Source organism: Vigna radiata, chromosome 6 (genome assembly GCF_000741045.1).
Source record: "Vigna radiata var. radiata cultivar VC1973A chromosome 6, Vradiata_ver6, whole genome shotgun sequence".
Lineage (NCBI taxonomy): Eukaryota > Viridiplantae > Streptophyta > Magnoliopsida > Fabales > Fabaceae > Vigna > Vigna radiata.
The window spans coordinates 34,767,692-34,786,704 of NC_028356.1; the positions used below are offsets into that span (position 1 = coordinate 34,767,692).

At 30.9% G+C, this 19,013-nt stretch overlaps 1 protein-coding gene across 1 annotated transcript; it reads left to right on the top strand.

Moving 5' to 3' along the window:
• The first annotated feature begins 13,034 nt into the window (after positions 1–13,034).
• Positions 13,035–14,251, top strand: LOC106764185 (probable carbohydrate esterase At4g34215). The gene is made up of 2 exons (XM_014648424.2): positions 13,035–13,828; positions 13,903–14,251. Exons 1-2 carry the CDS (start codon positions 13,256–13,258, stop codon positions 14,146–14,148), a joined length of 819 nt encoding a protein of 272 aa, XP_014503910.1. The 5' UTR covers positions 13,035–13,255; the 3' UTR covers positions 14,149–14,251.
• Positions 14,252–19,013: the final 4,762 nt, after the last annotated feature.

The following is a 19,013-nucleotide window of genomic DNA, read 5'->3' on the forward strand; positions in this document are numbered from 1 at the left end:
AGTGTTTAGTATTAGAATGACACTCTGTTTCTGAAGCATTCGACTTCATAATATTGCTATTAATTATTTTAAGAACGTTCGGTCATAAACCAAGCCTTCGGATTTACAAATATGATATTATGTTTGAGCATTTAGTCATAGACTAAGTACTCGGTTTGATATTAATTATCCTTCTTGGAAAAAACGTTCGGTTTATAATATTATTTATTTGAAAAGTGTACGGTCTTACACTGACACTTGATTCCTAACAGAGTGTTCGGTTTTGTACTGACACTCGTTTTTATTGAAGAGAACTTCTGCTAGTCGTAAAGGCATTTGGCTAAAGTCATAAACTTGGTATTCGTTTCCTTCCAAGAATGACTTATGTTATTTAGCGTTCATTCTTCTTCACGTATAAGTGTACTGGGATTGTCTTCAAAAAGTGTTCAGTTTTATCCTCTGCCAGACCGTCCGGTCAACTATTAAAATTCCTTGTTTTATTCAGTCTCTTGTTCTTTGACCGTTCGGTCACTTATTGAATGCCTTTGATACTCAGTTTCCTTATCATAGTTGGTCATTTTGTATCCATACTCTTTATAAGAAAAAGAAGTAAATGATGAATGAGTTTATTATGATTTAAGAGTATTCCAGGGAGGAATATCTCATGATTGGAATTGGATTGGTAAAGTATGACCGTGGTCAAAGGCTCACGTTCTGACTCTATCCTGATATTCCGTGATTACGCCTTCTCAGGTAGAGAAGGGTAACTCATGCGTAGGAATGGTGGGAGGTCCTTTAGCCTAGTATTTCTATACTGAGGTGGTTCCACTGGACTAACCTCGGGTGGCGGTCTGTTGAGTGTATCCCAACCAGGTCCACCCGGATGCAGAGAGCGGCGAGCATACATGGTCATACCGTCCGGACAATGTCTAGAGGAATTGGTTATGATGATGATTCCCGTTCGATTCTTAAATGGAAATACTTAACTTATGATTTATGATTGGGATATTGATGTATGTGATTTATGTGTATGTTTTGAAAATATATTGGAAATGATTAATTAAATTTACATAAGCTTACCCTTATATGTTCTGTCTTGTCTATGCTGTCGTTCGGTATTTGACAGTTCGGTTTGTTCTCTTCAGTGCAATGATCATCCGTTTGGGTGTGAGCAGAGGGTGCTCTTGAAGATACTTTGGAAGATGCCCTGCAGACAAAACAACCCTTGGATGTGATGTCGAAAAATTGTGCAGGATCGTCCGATCCTTAGATTAGATTTTACTTTTGCTTAGAGTATGTAACCGTACGGTTCAGGTTTTGTAAGAATCGTTCGGCCTAGATACCCCTTTAATGTATCATTCGGTCTGGAACTTGTCATATGACTGTTCGGCCTTAAATTGTAAATGCTATCAGACTTCTATGTTGTGTTCAACTTTAAATTCTATGTGAAATCTCATATTCTCATGTACTTATCTCCTACTGTTCTTTATTATTGTTTATGTATACTCCTAAAATAAATGATAGTTTTCAAGCTATATTTATTGGGATGTTACAGTAACAAATATGAATATGTAAAAAAATATTTTTATTTATCTTATCCAGTTTTATTGAGTATTATTAAAAAAATATTATTTTGAAAATATTTAGTATTGTCTCATTTGAATATATTTTTTTTAGTTACATATGTTTGCATGGTCTCTATTAATTGTTTACTTCTTCCAATATTTATTACACTCACAAAAATCTTCAAAATACTTGCTTTTTCGTTATAAACTCGGTTACACTCTTTTTTTTAATATATAACATAGAAAGAAAAAGCACAATTTTATCAAATTAAATCATTTATAGGGTATATATTTGATTTATCTTTTTACTTTCTTTTAATATATTCGTTGTTCATCTTTTGATGAAAATATTTAACGTTTAACTTCTGGTGTTTAGTCACAGAAAGTATTAATTTGTCATTTAACTTAAAGAACTTATTTCCTTTTATTTTTCTTTAATTTTTTCGAAATATTCGTTTTTTTTATACCATTTGCATTTTTTCTTTCTCTACAACTCAATTCATTTGATATTCAATGAGTGTATTGAGATTCAAAAATACTTTTTTTCTCTCAACATTGACAAAAATAAAAAAGAATCACAACCAAAAAAACATGTTTTAAAAACATAACAATAAATAAAATATCAAAATAATTGTTTTTCACTTATGCATATTTTAGTTCAAATACTTTCCATACAATTTTAATATGACAAATTATGTTATAAATATCATTACACAAAATACTTAAAATAAGTCAATGATATAACATATCTTTGTAAATTTTAAAAGTACAAGTAATATAATAGAAACCATCAATTTTAAAATCACATAAAATATATCATAGCGTTGCCTCTACACATATCCATATGGCAAAACAAATGTCCATATAGCAAAACAAAATCATATGTTATTATTTTTCAATATATAATATCATCAACAAAATATATATATATATATATATATATATATATATATATATATATATAAATTTTATAAACACTAATAATATATAATATAAGACTTAAAATACTTTTATCAATCTCAATGTTAAATATTATTATTCTCTAAAAATTAAAACAATATTTATTTAAAGAAACATATTAAATCTTTTAAAAAATAAATATATTATTTTAAAAACAAAAATAATAGGTAAGGAAGAGAGATGAGAAAGGGAAAGATGAATTATGAGGTGTGTGAGAAAAGGACAGTACATGGAGATCAACGCTTCTATTGCCGCGTCAGCAAACTCCAGCCTGTCATAACACTAAAGTCACACACTTCTAACGGCTTTCTTTCCCATGGTACCACTTACCTAGTCTAAACCTAACTCCATTCAATACAAATTTTAACCAAAATTCAAATCTGATACAATAATATCACTCATCAATTCAGTAATATTAATTGAATAGAAGAATAATAGATAGGAATACGGATTAAATTAGATTATGCAACTTTTATGGGTCAATAATTCTACATAAAATTCAATTTTATTTATGGGTTGATTTTATTGAATTAAAAAATGTTATACGAAAAGATAAAGGAAGTAAAAGAAAATCTTTTATAAATATACATATCAAACAATAGCTGTACAAAAAATAATATCCGGATACAAATATTTGTAGATAAAATTTAGGACAAATAATTATTATTTGTACATATTTATTATCGACGAGTCATGAATAACAAGTATTTTAATATTCATTTATAAGTAGATCGGATAAAGGCAGTGTATAGTATCTAATTTGCAGACAAAAAATAATAAAATAGTTTATTAAATTTAATTAAAAACTAAACTAAATTAAACTTTATTAGATTAAATTTAGTTAAAATTAAATTTTAATTTATATTTAATTTAATTTATATTATATTATATATTTTTTTGTAATTTTATTTAAATTTTATTTTAAAACTGTATAAAATATTTTTTTTTATCTTTTACAAGTATATGTAAGTTTTAAAATATTTACCAATATTTTTTAAACAAATATAAGGTTATGAGTTGAATTTTTATTTATAAGTCGAATTAGATACTATCTAATCCGATTCATTGTCATACATGCTTAAGCAACTGTCACATACAACAAACTCAACAATACTAATCATCCAAAATTAATATTCACGGTAAAGTCTTACTCATGCTTGAAAAAAAATAGTATTGTTATTATTTTGTAAATTTTAAGCAAATAATACATGAGTTTAGAAGAAATGTCTCAATATATACTTGCAAACGAAAGAACAAGTGTGATTTGATTAGGATGTTTGTGGGGACAACCAAACTGGTACAAAAGAAAAACTCAACTTGCAGCCTTTAAAACATTGTCTTGTAATAAATAAAAATAAAAAAATAAATAAAAATATATATTTAAAGTGTGTATTATTTGAAATAAATAAATTGTGAGGTGGACCTTTATTCAACGCGAAACAGCTGTCTCTAACCTCACTCATACCTTTTGTGTTAAATTTCGCACGTGACATAAATCAGATCACTTTTTTAAATAATAAGTAAATGAAAATAAAAAAATAGACGTCAAACTGATAAATAAATTAGATTAGATGCATGAGTATGTCCTTTGTCTGTACTGTTTTGTTCCCAAATTGTTCCCTTCAAACAAATCATGCGCCTCACGTGACTCTTATCTCAAATCACTCGTATTTCATAAATATATTTATTTACGAAAGTTAAATTACAAAATCTAAACACTTGCTTTTTCTATTTTTAATTGCAATAACTATATCAACATAATTATTCTTTAAAATTAAGTAATATTTTATTTGATAAAATATAATAAAATCTTATCAATTATAATTGAGTATGCTTGAGTAAAAATTGTGGCAGGTGGTTTCGAATTGATTCGTTCATTATCAAGATAGCATTCTATTTAAAAAATAATGTTTCACTTTTACTTTTTGGTTTAATGTCTCAATATATTCTTATTTTCGTTTAAAATTTCAAATAAGTCTTAGTCTTTTTTAATCTCTCAATTAGGTCCTTAATTTTGTTAAATTGATACAAATAAATCTTTTCTATTAAATTCATTTAACGGTGTTAATGGGTGTGTAATGTGACATGGTGACTATGGAATTTTAATAGACATGTCATTCAAAACCTGAACCAATTCTATTTTTTTTTTAATTTTAAATTAAAACATTAAGTAGAAATATAATTAAAGAAAGGGCATAGATGGAAAATCTCATTCATCTTTCTTTTGAAAGCTCCATCCACTCAAACAACAACACTTTTCTGGACGAGAGACGAACCCTATAACTCCAGTTCCTCCAATTCAATCTCTCTCAACCTTCTGCATTGTTATTTTCTTGCCATTTTCTTTAAATTTTCTTTAAATACTAACGGTAAACCCTAAACCCTCTTTCCGACAGCCCCAATGGACTTCACTCCATCGTCGTTCGAGGATGGTTTCACCGCCGAGAAGCTCTTCTCGCAAGGCTTCTCCTACACTTACGATGATGTCATTTTCCTGCCCCACTACATCGACTTCGCCGCCGACGCCTCCACGTGCCTCTCGCGTCGACTCCCCCTCGTCGTCCCCCTCGTTGCGTCCCCCATCGACGTGCCTCTCGCGTCGGCTCCGCCTTGGTTGTTTCTGGATCAAATTCAAGAAGATTAAGCCTGTCATTGATGGAGATCCAGTTCACATGATTTGGAAGGATCCAACTAGGGATATCCTATGGTGCTCGTTCAAATTCCCATGTGCAATGAGAAAGAGGTGACACGCTCCTTCTAATCCTACCCATTAAAGTTTGGTGCTTTCAAGCAAAAACAAAAATATCGGTGCCGAAACAAATCAATCTGAAGTGTATGAAATATCGCTTTCAGCAGCGAGCCAACTTGATTAGCCAAAAGATCGGTTGCTTATTCAAGTTCTGATGACTCTTATAATGAGAGCATACAGTGGTTAATCAAGGGAGAAGTCTCTAAGTGGAGCCAAAGAGGTGTGAATATAATCTACCGTCATAAGAAGTTCAGAACTGGTTACAAAGCCGGTAATCTCAAGGCTGCAATGAGCTGTGATTACATCAAGGATTTTATTTAAAGAAAAACGTGGGTGAAACCGCTGTAGGACCAGTACACCATGAACCCTAATATGATTTTGATTTCCCAAAATTGCATAGAGGAGAAAAGAGCTTTCAGTATTTAATTTAATTTAATTTTCCAAATTTACCCTTACTTAAATTATATTTTCATTCTGCACTCTTAATTTTTTAATTCAAAATTTAAAAAAATAGAACTGGTCCATGTGTTTTAATGACACGTGTATTAAAATTACACAGTCACCATACCACATGACACATCCATTAACACCGTTAAATGAATTTAACAGAAAGGATTTATTTGCATCAATTTAACAAAAATAAGGATCCAATTGAGACGTCAAAAAAGACAGGGACTTATTTGAGATTTTAGACAAAAATAAGGATCTATTGAAACATTAAACCTTACTTTTTCTATTGTCTTGCTTTTACATATTAATCTGACTTTCTCTCTCCTTGAGCTTGTTTTTCTGTCTTATTATTAGTTTCCGAACACCATTTTTCGTCCTTCTTTGAATTAGTGAGAACAAAGTGTATGAGTGAGAAATAATTAAATGAATTAAGCTTGATCAATTAATTTTTCTTTTTAATGGTCCTTTGAGTTTATTAATCTTTTGTCTCACCTTTTACGAATTTTTATATTATATGCAAAATTTTAAGGTCTTAAAATCTTCATCAAATAAATAAGGTATTATATAATTTGATTGGAAGACTAGTGAGAAAGTCTGTGAACTGTTTCTCACTTAAAGATTTATTTTAATTAATATTTTTTATTTAAAGATTTATTTTAATTTATTTATTGCACTTGATTTTGTAAATATTACAATAATTAATACAATGAGGAATTCACATGATTTTTTAAAGAAAGTTTGTGTAAGTGTAAACCGAATGAAAGAAAGATATTAATGTAGGATGAGTTTGTTTGTGAACCTCTGTCAATCTCATCGAGTAGGAGAAGGACGAGTTCACTCATTAACTCTTACCACTCGGTTCAAAGAACAAAAGAGAAAGGTTCGTGTAGGATTAATTCATATGTGAACCCCTGTTAATCTCACCAAGTCGGTGAAGGACGAATTCACTCATAAACCTCTGTCGCTCGGTGACAAAACAGAGAGGTTGGTGTAGGATGAGTTCACCCGTGAACCCTTTCTACCCTCATCAATTTGATGAAAGATGAGTTCACCCATTAATCATTGCCACTCAATCCAAAGAATGAAAGAGCAAGGTTTGTGTAGGATGAGTTCACCCATGAACCCCTGCAACCTCATCAAGCCGGTGAAGGAAAAGTTCATTTATGAACCCCTGTGCCCAAAAAAAGGGCAAGAATTAAAGTTCATCTGCAAACCCCTATCGCTACGCGCAAAGAAAGAGCAAGGAAGAGAGTTCATCCGTAAACTTCGTATAACCTCGTGACTAGGAATGACAACAGGTCGGGTCAGATACGAATAAAGCCCACCCGCTCCCTAACCCACAAAGAAAAAAATCCACCCACTACTTGCATAGATATCCGTTTTAAAAATATCAACGGATATTTAAAATATGTATATTTTATAAATTTTTAAAAACAAATTTGAACAAAATTAAAATTATATATATATATATATATATATATATATATATATATATAATTTTAATTAAATTTAAAACGATAAAATTATATATATATATATATTTTATAAATTATATTTTTATTTTTATTTTTTATCGACAGCGGATAATCACATGTACAAATAATATAATTGTGTTTTTTTTAATATTGAGAAATTCATTTAGTTTTAAACAATAATTGAATCTAAATAAACAATGACTTAAAACAATAAAGTGATGAAATAATTATTTTAATTTAAAAAATAGTTAAATTTAAATAAATGATCCAAGGATAAAAATGATAAGATAATTATTTTAATTTAAAAAACAAATAATGATAAAATTTTAAAAAAAAATTTGTGTGAAATAAAAGGTAATCTCTTTTATATAATCGTGTAGATTCATTAAAATATTTAATATTTATAATTTAAACGAAAAAATAACACCAATTAAATATTAATTGTTAAAATGCCAGTTTAACTAATTTTCATCAGTAAAATTATCTTATTTCTAATCCTGATGTGATTTTTAAATATAACATAACTAGCAAGTTAATATATGATTTTGTTTTAATTTTTTTTTAGAAAAAATTGAGGTTAGCTATGTGTGTGTTTTATTTGTCTTTTCTTCTTTACAAAAGCCACTGCTAAAGCATGAACGTTAGTGGGTAATCTTTATCATTTGCGTTCATTCTATAATGCAACAAGTTGATCAAAATAAATTTGTTTGAATATTTCTAAATTAAATTGTAATAAAAAAAAATTATTCGAATTTTTAGTAGGTCACTAGTGTATTTCCACTGAGAAAACAACTTGAACATTCTTTTATTAAAAAAAATAGATATCATGATTTTATTTAATTTTCTTCAAGTATAATATTTAAATACAAGTAAGTGTAAAAATAATTTTTAAATAGACTAGTAGGGATAAAAAAATAACAACAAACTTACAAGCTAGGTGAAGTAACTAATAAAACAAGTTAAATATTAATAAAACCATATGATTAGTCAAATTAGCTTACGAATTAGTCAAATTCATTAATTCATTCTAAGATATACTTTGACTTCTGAAATATACTCTTTAGTCTCCTTATTTTCTTCATCTCCATTTTACACGTATATTTGATTTCATGTTATAAATAAAATGAATGTTTGCGTACATTTTAGTTTTTTAATTTATGCTTATAACATTCAAAATTATCGATTTTAGATTAAATGTGTTTTTTAGTTCTAAATTATGAAAAAAAATAATATATATATATATATATATATACTTTGTTTGTAAATTAAATTATAAAGCATTCCAAGTTGTATTATAAAAAAAATTGTAGAACATTCTATTATAGACTGTTATGAAACTTCATTTGTAATATCGAAAACCTTTTACTCTATTATGAAAAATATTTTACATGATTTTAATAATCAAATTAAGTATTTTATAATTTAGTTTAAAGAAAAAATATATTTTTTTATAAAAAAACATATTTAAATCTTATTTTTACTTTATATACCATGAACAAATTTTAGATTTGTTTTCTATTCTCTTTTGTTTTCATTTCTTTAATTTTTTATGTTTTTTTTAACTTTAGACACTTTTTAAAGATAAGTAAACCATATTTATTTTTAAAATTATTTAATTTGAAATGCATATTATGACATGGCGATGACCATATATTAGGTGCCACGTGCAATGATTACACGATCTTTCGGTTAACACAGACCAGCCTATGATCTGGTCATCAAGAGCCCAAAAGGGTAGAGCCCAAGTCTGCTTGGGCCCAAAAAAAGTATATGCAATTGTTCAATAACTTTTTCTATATATTATTTGTTATTTTAATAAATTTATTGAAACTATTCTCTTTCGTTTTTTACTTTGTTTTTATTATATTCTTAAATTCATGAAATAAATGTTCAAACATCAATAATAATAATAATAATAATAATAATAATAATAATAATAATAATAATAATAATAATATGGATGTACAATAATAGATTTAGACGGGTGTGACCTCTTTTTAACAAAGATAGAAATATAAGTCAAAACTGACTTTATTAAGAGATTGAAATAAAAATTAATTATACATTAATTATATGAATAAAGTATATGTAAGATTTGATATAAAGAAAGAATACTTTATTGACAAATACACGATAATGTATATTTGATGTTTAATGTACATAAAATAATAATTTAAATAAGGTTTAGGTATAATATAAATTATATTTTTAAAAATTATTAAAATAACGTATAACTTTATTAAAGTTTATTTTTATTTTTTTATAAATCATGAAAAATATTAAAACAATTCAATGAAATTATACAAAGATATTATACTTATATAACTACTTTTATAGTTGTTCCGGTCGGGATTTCGTCCAAACTCTCTTGCACAATTTTCCGCTTCGAACCGTCTGGTCCTCCGTTAATCCAACTTCCGTTCGACTGTTCTTCTTCGTCAAGGCCGGCCGGGTACCTGTCGATGGCACTCCGACGCTCAAGTCAATGTTCTGTCTTTTTTATAATAAAGGTAGAGATAGAGAGGGAAAGAGAAACAAATGTGCATTTAATGTGTCCCCTACCTCTTACCTTTGACTCCTATTTATAGTTTTTCTCATGGGTCCATGATTAGTGAAACCTTAATCACAGTCCAATTGCAGGCCTGTTGAGGCTAATTTGGTTTTACCTTAATCCTGAACGCTTATCATGCTTCCATCTTCGACCTCTGCCATACGTCCGTGCAGCACCCCAAGTTAAGTCTTCGTGTGAGCGTCTGGTTCTACGGTGGGTTGGCCCCCCGAGTTCTTATTGGCATATTTTTGACGTAATGACGCATTTGACCGTCCGGTCTTCTTGCTATGATGAATTCTTCAAAGTTTTTCTTATTAACGCGTTTGTGACCGGCTATGATTATAGACAGTCATGTGGACACGACAGCGTCGTACTGTGGTATCCTGTCTCCCGACATGGCCTGCTTGGTTGCCGGTCCGTCCGTACGGCGACTTGGGGCCTCGGGGCTCATCGCCTAGTTCATACGTTTCGTCTCTCGGGATTTCTTCAAAGGTTAGTCCCGACCGCCACAACCGGGCTTCCCTCATCGTGTTTCCTCGGGTTTTTTGGTGTGGCGGTCGTCCTGGCTCTTATACGATCGTCCGTCTCACTCCTTACAGTACAATAGTATAAATAAAACTAGATAAGGATTTGAAATAATATTTAATATCTTTAAAATGTGAAAGACTACTAATTTAATTTACTCTTTTAATAAATAATATAATTTATACTTTTCACAGTAACTAGAAATATAGATACATATATAATAGATAAACATAACTTGGATAAACTTAAATAATAATTCAAGGATAATAAATAAATTACCTAAAGATAACTAGAATTATAACCAAAAAAACTACAAATTACTACAAAAATTTTAATAAAATAGAAGTCAAATTAACACATATAAGTTTTTTACATTATTATTGGATAATGGTGTAACATGAAAAACTTCTACAAGACACACTTTAAAGAATATTAGAAAGGGAAAAAAATACTATTGTGTTAAGACAAAATTACTTTAAAAGTATGAAGCAATAGTAGTTACGAATAACTATAAATTTAAAAAACTTAAATTAATTAAACATTAGATCAGATGAAGAAAGTTATATTTTTATATTTTAATTTGTCACTTTAGCACAAAGTGTTAACTTTTGTTTTAAAAGAAAAAACAAAAAATACTTTTATAAAGTGAAAATCAGAGCCTAGTCACTTCATAATATGAAAACTAATTCATTCCTTGATAATAATTGTAGTTAATTTAGATTTGTAAAGAGTAATTCTATTTGATTGTAAAGTTATTCCCATATTTAGATTGAATAATGCAAAGTTCAAGTGGATTTTAAATTGATGGGTTCTTTGCATTTGGGCCAATAGAATACGAACATAAAATCAACTATATATACCTATGCTTGTACCCATATTTGATTTTTGACTGTTTTAACATCAATTAAATAATTTTTATAAGATTATAAAAAATTATTATAAAAAATATATAATATTATATAATATTAAATTCTAAAACAACATGTTATTCTTTCTTCAATATCAAATAGTTAGGAACTCAAATAAGAATACTGAATAAAATTTTATGAGAACCAAAACATTTGTTAGATTTGTAAATATTGACAAAACAAAGTTGATAAACTTTAAAAATATTTTTAAAAATTACAAAAAGAAAACATATAGTCAAATTTAAAAATATTTTAAATGTGTCTTTGCACTCTTTCAAATCTATTTTTTTATACATTAATAAAAATTATGATACACAACTTGAATGAAATAAAAAAATTTAACATAAATTTATTTTATGAACTTCAATATATGTTGAATGATGATAAAAAATATTCACGATGATGACATTAAATAACTCATACCTAATATTTAATTTATTTTTTTTATTTAAATAATTAAATAATGTTTTAAAGATATGAGTATTTGTGTGATCGTCTTTTTAGTACTTAATAACTTTCTTTTGTTCAGGTGATTAAAACATGTTTTAAAAGTATGAGTATTTGTGTCATGTGACCATTTGGGTTGTCCTAATACTTAATATCCTTATGAGTACTTGTGTGATCGTCTGCATTGTCTTAATATTTAATATTTTTATTTTTTTCTCAACCATACCAAAATTATCAAAAGAATACAAAATCTCTAAAACCTAAAAAATCAGCATTTTCAATTAACAATCTTTCTTTTAAGAACCACGTGATATATGATTTTCCATCGTAAACAAAGATATCTAGGAATAAGGATAGTCTTTATCGAGTTCAGTTCTAAACAATGAAATAATTTTCAAACAATTTTATAAAAAAATTACGTAACTTTGATTTCTCATTTTGAATAAAAATAAATGTGACCATGGTCAATCCTTTTTGTACTAAAAAAACTAAAAAACTATTTTTGTTTCGTGAGAGTGTTATTTTCGAAAAAAAATTAAACATTTTGAAAATTACATCAACTTCATATATTTAATTAAGGGTAACCTTCAAGCAAACACAATAGGGTATTAATATCTTCCTCCACCTAACTGAATCTTGGATCCAAAATTTAATTTTTGTAAATTATGTTTATTTTATGATTTTCCATAACTTTTTCAAAATAAACCATAGTAACAATTTCAAAACCTTCTTTTTAAACTTTTTTTCTTTTTGGTTTATCGTCTGAATTTTGACTGTACATATATTCACAAGATTATGTAATAAACTGAAGTTTTTTTAATTTAAATAAGGATGAAGATTTAAAAGAAGATGAATATTAATACAACTATGAAGACGAGGATAGAACGGATAGGTCTATACCCATCCTATCCCTTACCTAATTGAAAACATTTGATGTTATTTATATGGATGCCTATGCCAAGTTAATAAAAGAATTTCTAGTAAGAAAGGATTCGAATAATACATACATGAATAAGTTTGTTTATCATCCCTCTCACAAGTCACAGGTTAAAGAAGAAGAAGAAGATAAAATTGTCATAAGACTATGGGTGAAGGAGAAAAAAAAAAGAAGAAAAAGGAGGTGTAGGAAAGAAACAGGCAAAGAAAAGACTATAATTGGTGCTTCTGTAGGAGGCCCAGCCCATATCAAAACGTTGTAACCAGAAAAGCCCACAATAGTTAGAAGTTTATCACTCGCATATATTTTATTGGTGGCTTAATACTTTCCTAGCGACATCTAACTTCATAAGAAAATTCACTTTGCCTGTTAGATGGAAGACGAAGAAACAACCAACAGTAACACGTGATCTAATACCATGTTTATTTTTGTCTTGCTTCCGAAAGAAAAAAAAAAAAAAACACTTCAATTAAGGCAAAGATTTGACATTAAAATAAGACATCGATTAAGGAGACGTTAAATGCACGCATTATCTGTTTCCGGAGACATCAAATAATTTTCCGATGCTTACATTATTGAATGATGGTTGCTTAGTTGCCGGCGGGCCCCACAGGAAGCACGCGAGCAACCTAATTGGTAATGTGTGTGAGCCATAACTCAGAGTGGTTGTATAATAAGTTGATAAAACGGTGGATCGATTATTGTTGTAATGGATTTGATGTGTGTGTTATTGGGGTTTATGTGGGTTATGGAAGGTGTGCGGGGAGGGTCAGGGGCAGTTTCGAGGGACATTTTTGTGCTGGCGGGACAGAGCAACATGGCTGGACGAGGTGGCGTTGTCGGGGGGAAATGGGATGGGAAAGTACCGGCGGAGTGCGGGCCAAGCCCATGGGTTTGGCGGCTGAGTGCGGAGCTGGAGTGGGAGGAGGCCCGGGAGCCTCTGCATGCGGACATTGATGTGACGAAAACGTGTGGGGTTGGGCCTGGGATGGCGTTTGCGAACGAGGTTCGGAGAGGTGGCGGTGGGCTTGTGGGCCTGGTGCCTTGCGCGGTGGGAGGGACGAAGATCGGAGAGTGGAGTCGTGGGTCTCGGCTGTATGATGAGTTGGTGAAACGTGCGAAGCGTGCGATGGGTTTGGGCCGGATCCGTGGTCTGCTTTGGTATCAGGGAGAGAGTGACACGGTGAGAGAAAAAGACAGTGAGTCATATAAAGATAAGATGGAGAAGTTGATCGTGGACCTTCGATTGGATCTTGAACTCCCATCTCTTCTGGTTATCCAGGTAGTTTTGATTCATGTTTTCCATTATGTTATTATTAGTTAGTGTTTGTAATAGTCCCACATCGGAATGTTCAGGTAGCGCTGGCATCAGGGGAGGGAAAGTTCGTAGAGAAAGTAAGGCGTGCTCAAATGGAGATGAAAATGGCGAATGTGGAATGTGTGGATGCTAAGGGACTGAGTCTAAACGCGGATAAACTTCACCTAACCACTACGGCTCAGGTTCATTTGGGCATTAAGTTAGCACATGCCTATCTTAATTCCACCACCTACCGTAACCAAATTCATCATACGCAATCTTATCAACCTCTTCGTACTTCCTGATTGCTAAACAAACCCCCCAAAACTACACTCTCACCACCTTTTCATTTTCCCATCATGTATTTTTTTTATGTTACATAATTATTATATTATAATATTTTAGACATATTACGTAATTAATTATTGTATCCCATTTTTAAATTTTGTATATATACAATGAGAATTTGTGGAAATTAAATTAGATAAATTTCTAACTTTTTTTTATAAAACACGTAAAAATTTAATGTTAATAAAATATAATAAATAATAAAAAAATTATTAAGATGTTTTTTATTTTATTTTCTCTCCCTTTGTCTTTTGTTTTACTTACGTTACATTTATGTTCTTCTTACACTCTTTAGCATGTTCTTTTCTATTTTTTCAAACACAAAGTTAAACACATATTAATTATTTCTTCTTTCATTTTCACATGTTTTGTTCATTTTAAAGTAAAAAGAGTAACTTTCTAGTCTTACTCGATATTAAAATACTAGCTTCATATATTTTTTTATCTAATGAGTATTTTTTATAGTAATTTTTTTGTGTGTGTTAATTATTGTATGGTTTTTTTGTGAATTTAAATTTGTCTTAATTATCATAATTTTTCAATAATTATGTCTTTCAATATTAATTAGATTTTAATAGTTTGTTTTAGTCTGATTTTTTTTTTAAAAATAGTTATATTTATGAAAATTAAAAAATATATTCAATTTTTAAAAGTGATAAAAGGGAAGAAAGTTACACTTTAATATATGTAAACAACAAAAACTCATTTTTTTACATATTTAACTAATGATCTAATTATTTTTTTTTTAATGAATATATAAATTTTGAATGGATTATTTTGACTCTCTTAAAATTATTAGTCAAAATATATCATTAATTATATCGTAATGTATTAAAAATATAATAGAATCTCATATTAAATTATTATATCATAAGTTATTATAGGTATATATATTTCTCTTTTAATTTTCTTTTCCTCCGTAATGAATAAAGTAATATATATATATATATATATATATATATATTATATTGGTGTAAAATGAATGTGACAAGGGAGGACAGAGTAGCCCATTCTGGGCTGGACCCTGCAATAACTTGACTATTTATATACTTTAGAAATTAGCAAGTTGTTCTGATAATCATATATTGGACCATATAAAAGCTCTTTTCTTCAATTGTCAAAAACAGGGTGTGCTGGAGCCTTGTCAGCTACACTGTCACCATTTTAAATATGGATACTTTTCTATTTTTTTAAATTTTGTGGTCGCATTTCAAATTTTATCCCATAGTTTAATTCATTTTATATTATCTTAAATTTTTTGGTAAAACAATGTATTACTAATTTAAGAAGTACGAGTTTAAGTATTAAACTAAATAAAAAATAAAAAGTTTAAACAGTTTTTCATAATTTCATATCATTTTAAAGTTTTGTTAAAAATTATATGAATTCATTATGTGAGTTTGATTTTACCTTATTCTTACTCTCTCTAATAGAACAGAAGTAACCACATCCTCACCTGACACTCTCAGATAATGAAGGCAATGAACAGGATATCACAAAAGAATAAACGTTGCATTAAAAGAAAAGAACGTCTACATGTCTTATATACATGCAGAGATACAAGCTAACAGAAANCTACATGTCTTATATACATGCAGAGATACAAGCTAACAGAAAACTAGAAACCTAATAACAGAATTAGGTATTTGAATTACAACCGCTAATACTCTCCCGTAATTCAAAACCTAGAGAGATACAATTCCAATCTTAGTTCTCATGTCTTCAAATTTGTCAACAGCTATGGATTTAGTAAACAGGTCCGCTAATTGCTTGGTGGATTTGCAGTAAAACAATTTGATCCTCTTCTTATTGACGACATCTCTTAAGAAGTGAAATTTCACTTCAATGTGTTTACTCCTCCCGTGACTTACTGGATTTCTGGCAAGATTTATGGCAGAGGTATTATCCATCTTCAGCTCCACAGGATTCTCAAGGACGATCTTCAGTTCAGTTAACAATTCTTCGAGCCAGACTCCTTGACAGGCAGCGTAGCATCCTGCAACGTACTCGGCTTCGCAGCTGGACAAGGCAACAACAGATTGCTTCTTGGATGACCACGACACAGGCGCTCCATTCACAAAATAGATGAACCCAGATGTGCTTCTTCTTTCCACAGTGTCACCTCCATAGTCCGCATCACAGAACCCAGTGATTTTCAAACAGCTTCTCTGGCTTCCGAAAGGAAACATTATCCCGTAACCCGTTGTACCCTTGATATACCTGAGAACGCGTTTTGTTGAATCCATATGACTCTTCTTTGGTTGGCACATAAACCTGCTTATCAATCCTACACTGAACATTAAATCAGGCCTGCTGTTACAAAGAAATCTCAAGGATCCAACAATTTGTTTAAACTTTGTTTTGTCTGCCTCCTCTTCAGCCTCATTTCTTCCAAGCTTTAGGTTGACTTCTAGAGGACTTCGTGCAGGGTTACATTTGTGCATCTGAAAATTTTCAAGTATTTCCTTCGCGTATCTCTGTTGGTGCATTACGAGTCCTTCCTCAGTTCGTGTGAATTCCATTCCAAGGAAATAATACAACTCTCCCAGGTCTGTCATTTCGAAGTCNTCTTTCATGTTCTTCTTGAACTCATCTATGTCTTCCAATCTTGATCCTGTTACAAGCAAATCATCTACATATAAACAGACAATTAGCAAGTTACCTTTTACTGTTTCTTTTACATAGACCCCATGCTCCACCTTGCATTTTTCAAAACCATGGTTAATCAGAGATGAATCGATTTTCTTATTCCAAGCTCTGGGCGCCTAGCGTAGACCATACAGAGCCTTCCGTAGTCTGTAAACTTTCTCCTCATTTCCTTTCTCTTTAAACCTAGGAGGTTGTTGAACATAAACCTCTTCTTCTAACACTCCATGGAGAAAGGCGGACTTAACGTCGAGTTGGAAGATTTTCCATCTTCGAGCACATGCAACAGCAACCACCACACGTATGGTTTCAAGCCTTGCTACCGGTGCAAAGACTTCGTCAAAATCAATACATTTCTTTTGCAGAAATCCTCTCGCTACGAGACGATCTTTGTACTTTGATACCGACCCATCTGGATTGAGCTTCTTCTTAAATATCCATTTGACACCTATGCTGCACTTACCAGGTGGAAGATCTACTAAATGCCACATACCATTTTTTTCAATGGATTTAAGCTCTTCTATCATTGCATTTTTCCACACCGGCTGTCTCAAAGCATCTTCAACACTCACAGGTTCTGCTTCAGCCATCAAAGCGATATGAATCAGGCTACCTTCTTCATCAATTGCTGAATCAGAATATACTTCATAGTCTAACAGTCTTGTTGATCTGATAGTTTGTCTTCTTGGTCGTTGATCTCCATTTCTAATGTTACTACCATTACACGAAACTTCCTCAGTTTCAGATTCTGCTTCTGTTCCTTCTTCATCGTTATCATCAAAGGTTTCATGTATCAAGGTTTTCTTTGAACTTTCATACGTATGATTCCAGTCCCAGGATTCCTTCTCTAGGACAAGAACATCTCTACTTATTATCATCTTCTTCTTCTTTGGATCGTAGAGCTTATACGCCCCAGTAGGATGGTAGCCCATAAACACCATTGGCTCGCTTTTGTCCTCCAGTTTAGTGCGCTTCTGATCTGCAACATGAACAAAAGCAAGGGAACCAAAAACTTTTAAGTGTTTTACAGAAGGTGTAATACCTGTCCAGATTTCCAGTGGAACCTTCCCTTTAATACGTTTTGTTGGACACCTGTTGAGAAGATATACAGCTGTCGCAACAGCTTCAGCCCAGAAGTTTCGTGGCACGTTCTTCTCCTTAAGCAGGCACCTGGGCAGTGTTCATGATGCTACGATTTCTCCTTTCAACCAAAGCATTATGTTGTGGAGTATAAGGTGTTGTAATCTCATGATTAATTCCTTTCTTCTTGCAGAAGTCTTCAAAAGCATGAGACGTAAATTCTCCCCCACCATCAGTTCTTAATATCTTCAAGGTTTTTCCACTTTCTCTTTCTACGTTAGCAACATAATTCTTGAAAACTTCTAGTGCTTCTCCCTTCATTTTTATCATATTGACCCAACACATACGACTGAATTCATCCACGAAAACGATGAAGTACCTGTTTCCTCCTAATGATAGAACATCAAGAGGTCCGCAAATATCTGAATGTACGATGTCTAAGCATCCCTTTGATCTCATATCCACTTTTGACTGGAAAGCTTTCCTTGGTTGTTTACCTGCCAAACAGGATTTACATGCATCAACAGGTAACGAAATGGGTGGCATACCTTTCACCATAGCCTTTCCTTCAAGCCTCTGTAAATCTCTGAAATTTAAATGTCCGAAACGCAAATGCCATTTCCAGCTTTCTTCGTTCATGGCTGACAGACATTGTACATTCTCTGCACCATCAAAATTTACCTGAAAAGTTCTGTTCTCAGAGATTTTGCTGATCAAGACCAATCTGCTCTTATTGTCGTAAAGCTCAACACGATTTCGGTTGCCCATGATAACTGTAAAACCTTTCTCTACCAATTGTCCGATGCTGAGAAGGTTGCACTTCATATCGGGCACATACAGCACGTTCGAAATCACAACCTGAGTGTCATTCCTTCTGTTGATAACAACGTCACCAGCACCTTCAACCTTCAAAGTACTATCATCAGCAAATTTAACCTTACTCTTTTTCCCACTATTGAAGTTAACAAGCCACTCCCTGTTGCACGTCATATGGTTTGAACAGCCTGAGTCAAGATACCAGTTCTTGTTTATTGGTCTTACATATTCCGTTGCTGTCATCACCATCAATGTCAATGTTTTTGTGTCTGAGTCTTCT

Excerpts from the sequence above, each read along its gene's own strand:
- LOC106764185 (XM_014648424.2), top strand. The coding sequence starts at position 13,256 with ATGGATTTGATGTGTGTGTTATTGGGGTTTATGTGGGTTATGGAAGGT. Across the intron at positions 13,829-13,902 it reads CATCTCTTCTGGTTATCCAG|GTAGCGCTGGCATCAGGGGA; the intron begins GTAGTTTTGATT and ends CGGAATGTTCAG.